This window comes from Paramisgurnus dabryanus, chromosome 1 (genome assembly GCF_030506205.2).
Source record: "Paramisgurnus dabryanus chromosome 1, PD_genome_1.1, whole genome shotgun sequence".
NCBI lineage: Eukaryota > Metazoa > Chordata > Actinopteri > Cypriniformes > Cobitidae > Paramisgurnus > Paramisgurnus dabryanus.
The window spans coordinates 49,831,235-49,847,559 of NC_133337.1; the positions used below are offsets into that span (position 1 = coordinate 49,831,235).

At 39.1% G+C, this 16,325-nt stretch overlaps 1 protein-coding gene across 2 annotated transcripts in view; it reads right to left on the reverse strand.

Moving 5' to 3' along the window:
- Positions 1-593: 593 nt before the first annotated feature.
- ccdc186 (coiled-coil domain-containing protein 186) overlaps positions 594-16,325 on the reverse strand; it is a 30,247-nt gene continuing 14,515 nt past the window's right edge. The window contains exons 11-17 of one of the 2 annotated variants that reach the window (XM_073815352.1): positions 15,030-15,285; positions 12,736-12,925; positions 10,939-11,019; positions 10,428-10,472; positions 9,956-10,175; positions 2,540-2,759; positions 594-1,573 (exon numbers count right to left, since the gene is read on the reverse strand). In XM_073815352.1, the coding sequence (XP_073671453.1) occupies positions 1,487-1,573; positions 2,540-2,759; positions 9,956-10,175; positions 10,428-10,472; positions 10,939-11,019; positions 12,736-12,925; positions 15,030-15,285 (1,099 nt within the window). In that variant the 3' untranslated portion in view covers positions 594-1,486. The remainder of the gene's footprint in view (positions 1,574-2,539; positions 2,760-9,955; positions 10,176-10,427; positions 10,473-10,938; positions 11,020-12,735; positions 12,926-15,029; positions 15,286-16,325) is intronic. The other variant, XM_065262909.2, reaches the window with a different exon arrangement.

Here is a 16,325-nt window from a genome sequence, read left to right on the forward strand (position 1 = left end):
GAATGTCTGCAATGTGTTTGGGAGTCTATGAACGTTGGAATAGCCGATGTGACCTTGACAAGCTATTTTTTGACTTTAGTATTTAAACTTTTTATCGCATGTCTTTCAATGCACAGTAGCTCGAGCAGGGGAAAGCCCAAAGACCACTGAAAATGAAGAGATCTGCCAATCATTCGCGTTGACGTCCTCAATCAGCTCGTTACAATCTGGTGAGCATTGAAAATCCATAAAAAGCATCCGACGATATGATCTTTCAAAAACGGAGGGGATAACCAGAGCAACGATGCCCCAGGCAATCGCATTTCAACGGCTGGAATGGATTCATCGCCGCATGATTTTACCATATAGTTACATCACAGAGGAATTGAATGTTACGCTTGAATATTTGCTCGGGAGTCTCAGACTGCAGCTTTGCAATTTTCCGGGGGGTAAAAAATAAAAAAAGAGAGAGGGCGGAAACATTGCACTTTTGCCCTTTAGTATTTACAACGTCTACTTCATTTTCACCTGGTTGTTACGTTCATCTCTTTGGGGAGCGACTAAACAAAACAGCATCTCTGAAAGCAGCATCGAAACTACATTTATATAAAAAAATAAAGATTAGCTCGTTTCTGCACAAAACAAATAAGCGGAGAGAAAGGGAAAAATCATAAGATGAAATTTAAATACAACTTTGATAGAGAGAAAATTATAAAAAAGCAAAGCTCACTTAAGGCCAGCCCTAAACGTATCAACATCTGAGACGGTTATGGATTTTGATTAATGTGTTGAACTTCAAAATGACACGCTTAATTCAGGAAGTTGTATTTTTTGGCACGGCTCTCCTTGCTTAAGTGCTTTCCAAGGCCGGTGGAAGAGATAGGCTATCAGGGTATAGCCGTTACCTAGCAGCAGGGCAAATGGGGAATGGTGCCCAGACTCATGGGTGTACTACACGCTAGGATCCGTCTCATTACATAATACATTCATTATTGGCACATTTGTATGAGGGATAAGGGAGAGCGCTGAGCATCGGCCATTAACCTACGATGCGGTGAATAGAGGAAAAGCCCCATTTTGTCCTTTGAAAGCCTGGTCCTCCATTAATCCACCACATTTTGTTCTTTTGAAAGACCACATTTATAACAATATTCATTCATTTACCCAACTTCATATAGTTCGGTGATTGGGCATACGTCCGTCTTGGGTCTCAAAGAGATGGTGAAACGAAATCATCCCCATACAGAGAGAACTAAAGATTTGCCAAGTGAATGCAAGAAGTCTGGATGTTGGGCACGTTGTGAAGAAAGATAAAGTTTAAGATAGAGCAAAGGCTCTTTCATTCATTTGCCATAGAAGTTCAGGGTGTTTGGCTCAGTTTAGACCTTTTTTTTTAAGGGAACTTTGCCTCCAGTGTATCTATCAGACCAATCTTGGGTTTGATTCCAAAAGATGCTTCCGGCTTTGTCCCGCACCATGTGTTGTTTTGGTAATTACCCGTTCCTGATCACTTCCTACCGGATTCACTACCCGGAGGCACCCGTTGTTGTTTGATAAGTCGTTCAATCTCTGAACCCAGTGTCTGGAGATTCTCCTGTATCGAGAGAAAAAAACCATCCCTTAGTTTATTCAAGGACGAAGCAGAACACATCTTATAGAACCAGCACGTAAGCAAGGATAATGGCAAAATTTTCGCTTTGACATTTCCTGCTCGAGACTCTAATCCTCCTATTGTGTTTTGAATGGAGCTCATTGCAACCTGTCCTCAAAACATACTTTATTAATTCATCTGATCTCCCCGCTGACGCACTCCCTCATAGAGAGACAAAGCTTATGTCCTTGCTCTGACCTGGATCCAGTCCTCTAGCCACTGCCAGCGTGGGAATATGCCCAATAACAACGAGGTCATCCATCATCACTAAATTTGCTTTTCTTTTGATAGCCATCGACCGAAATCCCAGTTACGCAAATGCTTGCTTTAAATTATAATTACATCAGATGTTAGCATTGTGGGATTATCAACATATCAACTCCCAGTCTGGCTATATATGGTCACATTGGATCTCATTTATGTAATTTATCGATAACTTTACATTTTTAAAGGGAGACTCCACTTTTTTGGAAAATTTGGAGTTTGATTTTTACCATTTTGGAATCCATTCAGCTGATCTCCGGGTCTGGCGGTACCACTTTTAGCATAGCTTAGCATAATCCATTGAATCTGATTAGACCATTAGCATCTCGCTCAAAAATAACCAAAGAGTTTTGATATTTTTCCTATTTAAAACTTGACTCTTCTGTAGTTACATCGTGTACTAAGACCGAACGAAAAATTAAAAGTTGTGATTTTCTAGCCGATATGGCTAGCAACTATACTCTCATTCTGGCGTAATAATCAAGGACTTTGCTGTCGTAACATGACTGCAGGAGGCGCAGTGATATTACGCAGTGCCCGAAAATAGTCCCCTGCTATTGAAACTAACCAAAAGCGCAACTTTTAATTTTCAGTCGGTCTTAGTACATGACCCATTGCTGTAGATGGTGAATCAGGTATGCGTACCTTCAACGTGATGTTCTTGAGCAGCGTGTCCTCCAGCACCGCCTGAAGTTTGCGATTGATTTCCAGCGAGAGGTCGAGAGTTAGCCCGCTGTCGGCGGGATGGGACGTGTACAGCGAAGCCATGATGCCACCTCTCCGACTCAGGTTTGCTTTGTTAAAGTCCGAGGCTTCTGAAGACAGCGCTCCAGTCTCTTCTCTCAGCACATAACTTTGGATGATCCTGCAGAAGAGACGCAGACAGCATTAACCCGCGGGCCTTGTTTTAATTAGAGCGCACATTCATCAGTTTCGGCAATAAAACCTGGAGCCATGATGGCCGCTGTCACTGTTCTACTCAGAGAAGGCAAAAGGTGAAATTACTAATGAAACGGGAGGGGGGGGGGGCTCATCAGTCGCCAGGACCCCATTACCCATCTCAGTGTCTCTCTCCCATTTACTCCATTTCACTTTGGATAAACGTGCTTCACATTCATACAGGTTGGAAGTTTGTACATGTTTAATCTCCGACGGTCTGTCTCGCAGGTTTCATTTTTGTGTCACAATCATTTATCTCTCAATTAGTCTGTAATTGGTTTATTAATAGTAAATGAATATAATGAGTGGATACAGGATTTAGATAGGCTTTTCAAAAGACAAAGATCGACTGTATAATTCCAAACATTACTAAACATTGACATTTATGTATTAGGCAGACACTTTTATCCAAAGCGACTTCCAGTGCATCCAGAAAAAAAATCTGATCTGTCTAATAACCTCACACTAGTTTTAATGTAGTCTGTTTAAAAAAATCCTGTTATAAAACACATAATTCAGGTTTAAGTGCTTAAATTTGAACTGCATTAGCGGGCTGATGGAAATTCGAAGTAATTATCATCTCCACCACCATTGTAGTCCATTTAATACGCAGGAACAGAAAAATGGGGAAGAAAAAATAACCTGTATGGTTTTCTATGAAGGATGATAGTAGTGATAAGCTTTTATCTTTCCATTTTAGGCAACGCTATTTCAAATCTATTTTCCCTGCAGTGACGCATGGCCCAAATAATGGCAGAATTCAATTCTAATGGTTTCTTCAGACCAAGGCTCGAGACAAAGACATTAGAGGACACGAGACTACAGGTCTCTGTCTGAGAGCATAAAAACTCTAAATGAGGACTTTCTGAATGGACGAATTTGCTTGTTTTGCTCGTTTCTGAAATTTTAACAGATACACACCATAGCATCTGCTTGAGATGAACGATTATTTGCATATGATTGTCACGCGCATCTCGTCAGTGAAGCCGGTTCTGTTATTAGAAGTAAATCACCATCCCCTGCTTTTAGATGGAGCGGCATTTACTACACAAAGCCATAGTTCAGTGACAATTGGGGCACTTTCGCATTAATTATCACGGACGTATTGCCTGCGATATGGCCCAGCTTGTCAGAGTGAACTACGGCTTTGTGTAGTAAATGCCGCTCCATCTGAAAGCAGGTGACGGCGATTTACTACTAATCAAGGAACTGGCTTTACTGACGAGATGCGCATGATATCGCATACAAATTACCACACATCCCTACCATCTACCAGACACAAACTTTTAAAGACAGAATTATTTTCAGTCCTGATGACTTGTAATGTATAAATTGTGTTATTGATCAAGGTTACACAGGAAGGAACTGGGTAAAATCAAAGCCCTTTTATGAAAGTTGCGCCACTTGGTGGCCATGTTTGCAATGCCTCCAGGCAGTTATTTTAGTCATGCAAGACTAAAGTCCTATTTATTTGAATGGGGAAAGATAGATATCTCTACAATCACATGCTAAACAACATATTTCTAACCAATAATCAAGGGCTGCATAACATTTAATCACAACTAAAAAGTTTTTGTTTACATCCTATATGTACATTTATAATATTATGTGTGAATGTATGTGTATATAATATAATATAATATATTATATATATATACACACACACACACACACACACACACACACACACACACACACACACACACACACACACACACACACACACACACACACACACACACACACACACACATATATATATATACACACACATATACATATATATATATACACATATACATATATATACATACACACACACACACACACACACGCAAGTATATATTTAAGAAAAATGGACACTTGTATATACATTTTTATATTTATATACTTATATATTTTGATATACTATATAAGTATTTTTATATTTAAATCCTTTTTTACTTATTTTTTCCTTAAATATATATACACATGTATACTCTTAGAAAGTATGTCTTCATTTTACCCATCTTTTTATGTAAAGCTTTTAAAACGTTATGTGTCATTTTGTGTTAAAAGTAATAATACTTATATATACACACATAATTATTATAAACAGTACATATGCATATATGATGTAGACAAAAACGTCTTGTTCTGATTAGTTGCGATTAATCGTAATGCAGCCCTACTACAATTAAACTTGACATCAATTGTACCATAACATTTGTTTCAGCTCAAATTGTGCTAAAAACATCTTTTTCGAGATTGTCAGTCTTGCCGATTGATAATTGGTTAGTTTAACTGATAGGCGGGACTTTTGAGTATTGCATTGTCCCCTATTCACAGTAATAGCAGTGGCCAATCTTTTTACATCCAATATCTTTGGTAAAAATCACACTATGCAAGTGACAGCTCAGATGCAAAAATACACAAAAGTTTACATTTCACTACACATAAGCACACACACTCAAAATGAAGAACAAATGAAAACATAAAACTTACCTTTTACTTATTTTAGGGGTCAAATTAGACCCCAGCTCCATATGACAGTATTTAACAAAACGAAACAAAAATGAATAAAACATGGAAAATCTGCTTGCATGCAGTAGTGCTGACGAGCAAATGAAATTCAACAGAACCTGCTTCTGCTTTCAAGTGATAATCTGGTGAAATCCAAAGGTGATAAATGTTGTACGCTCTCTCATTTAGATTAGTAATACACCCCAATGCAATTCTTTTGATTGTGCCAAGTCATTGTGGCTGTAATAGAAACTTGTGAGCATGGCAGAATGATTATTTTAATTAGCAAAGTTTTTGTATGAATGAGCGTTAGCTTATGCATGGCATGGCCTGATCCTCATTCATAACATTAAGTGTAGCAGTCTAAAGACTGAGAGTATGAAAAACAGACAGCAAGGTGTCAAGAACTCAATGGACGTCTGATTGATAATTAACATTGTGTTTGTGCATTGTCGGTTCTGTCTTTATTTCAAGAATTCACAAAATATGATTCTAAAGTTTATTTTATAAGGATTGTGGATTTCTAACATTGCTAAAACAAAGCCGTGAGACAAAAATTAGGGTGTTTAAAATGTGCATCAGCCCATATCATAAATAAATCTGTATAAATCCATATCTGTGTTTCTCTCAGGTTGCAAAAGTGCTGAATAGAGACATATAACAGTCTTTCCACCCAGGTAGCACATCATACAGTACAATTAAAGCAACGCTATGTAGTTTCCATGTAAAAATGACTTACAGCTCCCCCGTGTGGTTGAAAAGCGCAACATTGCCTGGTATCAGACACTCTTCTGCAGGCAGGGGGAGGGGCGGGGCTGTGTTTCCTACCCTCCACCGCCATTTTCAGAGTGTGCTTGTAGCAGCTAGGAGGCTGCTCAGGTTGCAGCAACAGTACAATTTGTCCAGTTAAAAGTTGTTCTATCACTGAAATAATTTTAGAGACATTATTTAAAGGTAAAAAAACTACATAGTGTTGCTTTAAATCACAAACTAGGCCATGCGAGTCCGTTACAATACAGACCTAAAAATGTTAAATAATGTCTTAGTAATGCTTTTGCTACCTAAATATAAATGCAGCCCCACACATGGCCTCTGTAAAAAGGTCTAGGTCAAAATGTTTACAAAGTCCATCCCAGCTAGACTATCATGAAAAGGTATAAAAGCTGTCACTGGGTCAAGTTAGTTCCTAAAAGGCCAATATTGATACCAAACATATCTGTACTTAAATGGTACACATTAAGACCTTTTAAAAGCGTACCGCCCCAGTGACAGCTTTAGTAACCTTTTAGTGAAACTGCAAAGGTTAAAACAAGCTGATCTGATGAATGCCAACAAACACTGACATTTTAAGTTGGCTGCTGGATTTACAAATTTGTTGGTGTTTGTTGCCATTTGTCTGTGTTGGCATTTATCTGTGGTTGCTTGCATCTGTCTGTGTTTTTTGGCATTTGTCAGTGTTTGTTTGGATCCGTGTAAAACAGCCTTAAGATGTTTTAGCAATCACCACTAACAATACAAATAACTGATTCCTTATAACTATCCGATAAAAATGATTGCATGCAATGAAATCCAATGGCACATGGTATCAATTCAATAACATAACTTTAACGTTTTCTACAAACTAGGAAACTCAGTGTGTATAATTTAATTTCTAATTAAAGTTTTTTTACAGAAATAAGGAAAACTATTTTTTGAAAATTATATCAAGGTAACGCTATTAAAATCAACCTCAGTTGTACGCTGTAATCAACTTGGATGATTCACCAAACTGATCTAACCTTGCTGTGTGCTCTGCAGCCACGTGACCGAAAAAGAAATGAATAAATAAAACCAACACAAATGGCACAGTGGTCGATAAACGCAAGTTAACATTTCACCATCCAAAAATTGACAGATCTGGACTTGCCGAAAGAAGCTTAGCTGCATGTAAGATCAGCTAAGCAGGCTAAATTAAGCCTGGCTTCAATAGGATGTATCTTTGATTAGAAATAATGAATGCAAGTTAGTGCAGGTGGACCGATTCAATGACTATCATTAATCAAGAGTGAAAGGAAAGAGACAACATCGTCGATTCTGCCCGGAGTGGTGGCAGAAACCCAACTCGCAGCCTTCAGCGGCACCTTATTTATCAGATCTAAAGTTGGATCCTATAAACAAACCGAGACAATTCGCTGTGTTTTGCTTTATTCCATCGGTGGAAACGTGCATCGTCGAATCAATTCTGTGTGTATGAAGGCTTGTATGAATATGAATCAGACATCATTAGCAATCTCACTGACGGATTGCTCCCGCATGAACAGACCGCTATCCAATACCTTGCTGTTGGAAACACAGGTTAGCTCGGCATGCGTGTGAAAGAAACAGATAAACGTCTGCCAGATCACTAAATAAAAGTCAGACAACATACTGTAACCCTCACTCAAATAGAAGATGAAAAAAACAAGCACAAAAAGAAAATGCAAGGGAAGTACGGTGACCTGCCAAATTGAGTCATGCTGTTGTGAATGAGTCAGAGGAGAGAGACAGCACAGAGAAATTCCCAAGACCAAGAGCTCTGCGCTACATTACAGTGACCCAAAAAGTATTTAAAAACATTTGGACACCCAAATCATACACTGCATTGAATACAAATAGACTACTTTATTTAATGTAAAGGTTCAGCAGGGCTTCGTAATTCCAATGAAGGCTAATATTTATATTATGGTTTAGAGCAGGGGTAGGCAACGTCGGTCCAGATGTCCTGCAGATTTTAGCTCCAACCCTGATAAAACCTCGCCTACGTGTAGTTTTCAGGTGACTCTTTAGACCTTGATCGGTTGTTCAGGTGTGCTTGATTAGAGCTGGAGCTAAACTGTGAACAGTGGTTTCCAACCTTTTTCACTTCATGGCCCCCTAGTGGCCCACAACAATATTTGAAAACCCCCCACTCACATTTTGATAGCCCAACTGCACTCGCTCAGCACTGTTTGTTTTAGCTTATTTTAATGATTGTTTTGTCCAATTTTTAATAATTTTAAGTCAACTTTAGGCCCCCTTTGAAATCTTCTGAGGCCCCCCTGTAGCAATGGTTTGGGGAGGGCTGGTTCCTATTCCAGGATGACAATGCTCCTGTGCACAGGCCGTGATCCATAATGAAACAATTTTTGGAAGAACCTGACTGGCCGCAGGGCTTGCAAAATCGCTAGCCCGAGGTCCCGGGGCTATTGTGCCTTGCGGTGAGGCTACCAAAATGCATCTCCACCCTGCCCGTTGGGCTATCTTGACTTATAGGGAGGAAACTATACTTAAATGCTTTTGCATTCTCTTACAGATTTGGTTGGGTAATTATGGTGTATGCAATTCAGGTATCGGGTATTTAAATAGCGTTTAAAAGCGTGCCCGTGTTTACTTTCACTTTCCACAAAATGTACAAGAAGTGTCACAGACGATCTGGAACTGTTGCGCAAAATTTCCTCCAACATCGTCCTGTTAGTCATTACTATCCTCACGTCAAAAATGAAATCTCACAGAGCAAGCTTGTGAGTGATATAGATTGCATGTGCAGATAAGAGAATTGCGAAAAAAGCTACAGTATATGTGACTTTGTGCAGAACTCGGTCTTAAAGCGACAGTAGACCGGATTTTTCTACTCAGAAAAATGATCCAAACTGTAACTGGAAAAACACTGTAAGATTCAAACTGTAAGTTTTGTGACCCATTGAAGTACTATTAAATGGTGAGTATATCCAGTGTGGCTTGCATGGAAATCCAGACTTTTTGTTTGTTAAAAAAACAACAGCATCAAAAACAACAACAAGAATAGCAGAGCAAACATTCTAATGTATGTTGTGTCGGTTTTGGTGAATATGATCAAAAAAATCTTGCCGATTACCAGGGACCCTTTACATTTTTCGAGCTCTGGGCCGGCACAAAGCACAGCCCTTAAGCCCAATTTATAGTCGTGCGCAAGGTCTACGCCGTAGCTACGCCTTTGGTTATCTGTAGCCTGACATGCACCTCGCAAAATTTTTAACAACGCGTCAGTTCTACGCGGACCGCAAACACTGTGATTGGTCCACCAGAACCCCTCCCGTCGGGTAAAAAAAAACTGTGTCATAGGTATTTCCTTTTGCGACGGTGAAAACAAAGATGGGCCAAGTTGAGAAGTGAATTTACTCAAAACTACAACAATAGTCGCTGTTTATTTACTTCCATCATTGGTGGTCTCCTCAAATCATACACAAGAAGTTGCTGTTTCTTCTTCGTTTTTGGGTTAACTTGCCAAGCTGCTTCTTCATTGACGGTCGTGCTGCTACTGTGGTTACACGCATGGATACTGCCTACCAGCAGTCTGCGCGTGTGTTTGCACATCATCGCGGACGACGACGCAAATGTATAAATGAAAATCGATGCAGAACCTAATTTTGGCCATGTGTATTATCGTCTGCAAACAATCTTCAACGTTAGTTTTTTTTTCATACATCTTTATTATTATTATTATAGTAAGTTAAATGCATTGAGCTCTAATAGGTGTTGATGATCACAATGATGTATAGCTCAAAGCTCATTTGTAGTTGCCAAATGAAACTATTATGTGGTTAAACAGTCCTCTTTCTACTTTTCTTTTTCTCATTCACTCACTTGGTCTTTTTTCTGATCTCCTCCACCAGCTGTTTGATGTGGTCCTCCATGAACTCAATCTTCTCATTCTTGCGAGCATGTGCTTTCTGCAACCGCACAATGCGCTCCACCAGCACAGCTTTGTCGACCTCAGGGAAGCTGTCCACCACCACCACAGAAGAACCGGACTGATTCTCCGGAGAACGATCATCCATACTGCTGCCGCGTGCGTTTAAAGAGCCTGAAAGAAGGAGAGATGTAAGCCACAGTCTGTATGGGTTTTGTTTAATAAACCCACCCTGCACAAAAATTAGGTAGCAATCTAAAATTGGCCAGTACAGTACTGTCCTGTATTTATATGGTAGTATAGTATTTAACTCTTTCCCCGCCAGCATTTTTCATGATTTTCACAAAAGTTTAATGCCTCCCAGAAAATGCTCTTCCATATAAACATACAATGTATTAAATGAAAAAAAGAACCTCTTAATCCTACCTTCATTAATTCTCTTTTTATCACCTCTCAAATATGGGTAGGTTTCTTAAAAAAAAAAAAAAAAAAAAAATCGAGCAAAAAGTCAGATTATTCAATTTTTGTAAAGGACTTTTGATAGAGATCAGATGCAGAGCGATCCTCAAAACGTAGCAAACATACAGCCATTTACCCTAGGGCCATACTTCCATGTTTTATAAGTTGCGGATTGACGAGATAACTCGTCAATGGCGGGGAAAGAGTTAAAAATAAATTATGGTTACAGTGCATTAACATTATTGCCCTTTATACTATATAACCTTAAATGGTCATAAAGAATAAACTGTACTAAATATTAAATCACCAAAACCATGTTTCATGTGTTAAAGTTTCATACCCTTTAAAGCTGACATTGACACAAAAATAATCATAAATAACAATTGAGAATGCAGTGGTTAACCTAGTTTTAAAAGTTTGAAACATTTTACCAAAACTAGAGAATAGTCATCTTTAATGAAGTGTTAACCAGATGTACCTGAGGAACTCGAGCGACTGCCCATACTGCTGCCTTCACGATCACAACCTCCATTCTCCACCTGATCCAACTTTTTACGAGCTACACAAGGACACAAAAACACACAATGAGCTCATTAGACACACACCAGGCGGAGACGGACACCTCAGCGTCCCTAATGAGTGTTTGTGTCATTCTACGCTGCCCCTGCTGTGGGCCATCTGACCCTGCATAAAACACCCATCCAGCGGGCACTTCTATACCATCTCTCAGAAGTGCAGGATTAGGAAGCTTTGCGTTTAAGTGGGGACCTTGAGAAAAATGTTGAAGATCACGTATACCCAAAAGGGATGAGAACTAAATCAAGTCGTTTAAAAATACCTTCACGTACTGTACTTGCCTCCCGACACTTAAGGGAGTCCCGTGGCGCATGTTCTGTCCCCGGTCCTCTTCCTCTATTCTCTCAAAGAAGAGAGACCGTGTGCACCCTAACCTAGCCCCTTTTGTAGCAACAGGCAGGCACAGATACATAAACTCAATCTGTCTGGGCTGAACCACAGAGAGCATCAATATGGCTTGATAATTACTAACAGTGCCTGTGGGCTCTGGTGAGCATAAAAAAGTAACTCACCACGAGCCTATTAAAATAACAAATCGAATTCTAGTTAAGATGTGAACAGCACACACAGAGGAGAAATATGACACGGGAGACTTCTTTTCAAAATTGTAACATGATTTGTTAGCTTTTCTGCATTTCATTTTGAGATGAAAAGGTTTACGTCTATGCTTTTCAACTGGTGGGTATGTTCTGTCAGCAGGGACAAAAAACTATTCTAAATGCAAATAATCTAAAAATCGGGCACAGTTAGGATAGCTCAATGAATAACCTTCTTATGAAGAGGAGAAAGTGCTTCCTGTATGTTTTGTTTATTTCTATGTGTAATTAAACTCATCAGTATTTGGCACATGATTGAATCTCGCCATGTTAGAAACATGCCAACATAAACAGGTGGCATGACATGGCCTCGCCCTCAAAAAAAAAAAAAAATACACGACATTAAAATAAAATACCATCCAGACTGCAGTACATATACGGATAAATCAGTTTGTACTTTTTTTGCATTAGAAAATATGAACATAAGCATTCATATAAATCAAATGCAATATATGAATTATTTAGCTTAATTCTGTATTATAATTAATTTTATAGCAGAGACCCTCTGCTTTACCTCCCTCACTATATTACTTTTAAAGGAAAACACCACCGTTTTTCAATATTTTATTTTTCTTACCTCAGCTTAGACAAATGAATACATACCTATCTTTTGTCAATGTGTGCACTTTTAATCTTTGTACAGCACCTTGTGAATGTGTTAGCATTTAGCCTAGCCACATTCATTCCTTAGGATCCAAACAGGGATGAATTTAGAAGCCACCAAACACTTCCATGTTTTCCCTATTTAAAGACTGTTACATGCATAGTTACACTAGTAAGTATGGTGGCACAAAATAAAACATTTGTTTGGAGCCATAGGAATGAATGGGACTAAATGCTAACACATTCAAGAAACGCTGTACAAAGACTAAAAGTGCACGCATTGAAAAAAGATAGGTGTGTATTAATTCATCTAAGTTGAGGTAAGAACATAGTAAAATATTGAAAAATTGTAGTGTTTTCCTTTAAAACTTGAGGTCTTGCATCTTTTACTACTGAAATATATGAAGTATGAAAACGATTTTAAAAAATCCATTCATAATCATGAAACTTTATGTTTCAGAGAGCAGGAAAGTCACAGTGCTGTGATCATAGGCACTGACCTTGTGTCAGTTGCTTAGTGAGGTCTTTGATGTTGGCTGCCTGTTTTCTCTTCTGTGTGACTAGCTCATCTCGCAGTTCGTCCACACGTGTCTTCAGTAGTGACATCTCAGCCTGCAGCTCTGTTCTCTCTGTCTGCAGCGCACGTACCTCCTGCTGCCTTTCATGCTCCTCTTTCTTCAACCTCTTTGTCTGAAAACATGCACAAGATAGCTTTTATTAGTTTTGTGCTATTTCCCATGTAGAAAGCAGGGTTTCCCACAGCACTTTTCAGTTTGCGCGGCCCACCTAAGCTGGGATACCCTACCACCTTAACAAGGTTGTCCAAAAAAAAAAATCACTGCACAAAAGGCCTTCAAGTGAATCTCGGAGAATAGCGTGGACGCGCTTCACACTGCGAGCAGGCACGCGCCACATGGCCGAAATGAGAGAAAGACATGGTCCGTCAATGTCTGGAGGTTACCACGCCCCCGGCCCGCCCACCTGCACAACCCTACCACCTTAACTAAAATTTTCTGCAGGAAACCCTGGAAAGTCTTTAATGAATTGGACCCAAGAATGATGGAGCTAAGCAAATGTGTACAGTAGTGTTAGGGTAGTTTGCGAGTGCATGTCTAAAACTGGAGTGGAACGCACCCCTAGAATGTGCAGTGATGTTCATGGAAAGGGCCGTTACTAATACCTCCCGCATTTTACACAGTATTTCACCGAAAAAACTTCATGCACTTATTCTTATTTTAATATGTGACCCTAGACCACAAAAGCAGCATTGGTATTTTTGTAGCAATAGCCAACAATTCATTGTATTGATCTATAGTATAATTTTTTATGCCAAAAATCAATAGGATATTAAGTAAAGATCAAGTTTCATAAAGTTATTTTGTCAATTTCCTACTGTAAATGTAGCAAAGATGTATGTATTATAAGTAATATGTGTTGCCAAGAACTTCATTTGGACAACTTTAAAGATGATTTTCTCAATAATGTTTTCTTTTTTTTTTTTGTTTTTCAATGGAAAGCATATTCATTCTGCTTCAGCTAAATCTCAATCAAAACTCCACATGGCCAGCAATGAGCAAGTGAAGTGGTTCAACAAACCAAAATAATCCATAATCTATCGGCTTTCATTTATCGGCCTAATTTTGCTATCAGACCGATAATATTAAAAATAAGCAGTTATCGGCCGATAACGATATGTCGGCCGATATATCGGGCATCCCTAATTATAGACATTAAAGTCGCAATGAAATTGAAATGAAAAACTATATATGTATTTTTAATAGTGTGGTATTATAAACAAATGACTTATCTGTGAGCTTCATTATTTTTTAAAAATTCGTGTGTGCTCATAATCTTTAATCAAAAATGCAAATCTCCTCCCCTCCTCAAAACGATCTCTCTTCACTTCCGGTCAAAAGTATGGCAGGTGGGCGGGGTCCGGGAGAAGATCGCAGTGATTAGCAATTAGCAACACGACCCAACTTCAAACGATCCAATCAGATCTCGATGGACAAATTCAAATCCAGCCCTGCCTTATTTCATCTCAAAAGCCGTTTCATTCGGATATACGTCACCACGGGGAAAATAAGGCAATCGCTACTTCCGTTTCATGGCGACTTTAACTATTTCCCCGCCATTGACGAGTTAACAGGTCAATTAAGATAAAACACTTCCCTGCTAATGACGAGTATTTCCGGCAATCCGTAATACCGTTATTATCCACCAGGTGGCCGCAACTTATAAAACCCGGAAGTATCGCCTTTGGGCAACCAGCTGTATGTGCGTGTACGTTTTGAGAATCGCTCTGAATCTGATCTCTATCAAAGTCCTTTACAAAATGAAATTAGTTCAAAATGTTGTGTTTTTGAAGAAACCTACCCATATTTCAGAGGTAATAAAAGAGAACTAATGGCTAAAAACTTTTTTTTGAAAGCAGAGGGCAGTCATATATTGTATGTTAAGAAGAACATTTTCTGGAAGGCATTAAACTTTTGTGAAAATCATGAAAAATGCTGGTGCTGGCTGGAAACTTTTTTTTAAATGTTGGCAGAGAAAGACTTTTTATAATCTGTGTGTTTTTTTACTATTGACCTTCTCAGGACAAGGTGTGCAAAGGTATAGTATTATAAAGAATTGAATGTTTATAGAGAATTTCTTTGGGACATATTCTTTGTACTTCTGTGTTTTATTCAGTGTACATCACCTTTTATTTTGGGTAGGTTGTAGCTTGGCATGGTTCGCCTTCAAAGTAACAACTGAAAAACCACTCATAACTCATGACACAAAGCCATCTTACCATCTCTGCAAGTGATCTGTCGGTCTCCTCCAGTTTGCTTTGCAGTTCTCTGGAGCTGCTGGTTAGTTTGTCCAGCTGAGACTGCAAGCTGTTGCTCTCTGACTGCAACTGAGCATTTTTACTGCTCAACTTCTCAGTAAAGCCCAGAAGCTCGCCCTCTCGCGTTCTGCTGCCCTCAATGTCCTTTTGCAGGTCAGTGATCTGAGAGTTCAGGTTCTCCACCTCCTCCCGCAAGGATGCGATCTCTTGCTCATCCCTGAGAGAGAGAGACAGATTGAAATCAGAAACTAGGAAAATACTTTGATTGCTAATTGAGTCTCATGAATTAATGATTTTGATTTAGATATTTTTATGCATCTGTTAATCTGGCTCAGAAAACCAGTGGGAAGGTTCTTGAATTGCACTGATCTGGTTTTGGACCTAATGATCTGGTAAAACTGGTGAACTGCTCTCTGGGTAGTAACATTTTCATTTTAGGATGAACTAATCTTTTAAATTTTAAGTGATCAGAATGAAAGTATATTATTTCAAGAAAAATCACTACCATGCTATACCTATATTGGACAAAGCCCCAAATGTGATCAGGACCCTGATAGGCTGTGGCCATCAGAAACTGTTCATTTTAAACAACGATTATTTAGTAATGTCTGACCACTGACCAATCAGAATCAGCTGTGTAATAATGCTTTTAAAACAAGAGTGAGCTAACACATCTGACTGACACGTTTATGTGGCCACCCCAAAATAAAATCAGAGCAGTCCCTATGAGACGAGCACAGAGGTATGAATTATTCTGTCGGCGCTGTAGGAGCCGCAGTGGATTTACAGTCACCCGCTGATCCAGCATCAGCAGGGTCCAGAGACCGTGGGGAGATCACTCAAGGTCATGTGATTTTTACTGAGGCTCATTCGTGTTCAGCAGAAGCACTGATCCACATGCAAATTAACGATCAAAGGGGCGGAGAGTCACAGTGTGGAATGCAGAACATGTCATTCAAATATGCAAAGAGACTGGAGTATATAAAGAGTATATAAAATCAACCTTAATCAGATTAGACAGCATATTTAAATCGATGAGAACAACAACAGGACACAAGCACAATTTATTCAGGGTGCAGCTGGGAGTTGATATGGGAGCTGGTGTCTTTCCACAAATTTTCAATGCCAAAAAATTAGGGTCACAGACAAATTTTTAATGGGCGGCACCAGTGGCAACCATTTTTTGAGGATGCTCGATGCGAAGTTCGTCACAACATGTATGTAGCCCGTCATGTGTGGTTCCTTTTTTCAAAATAT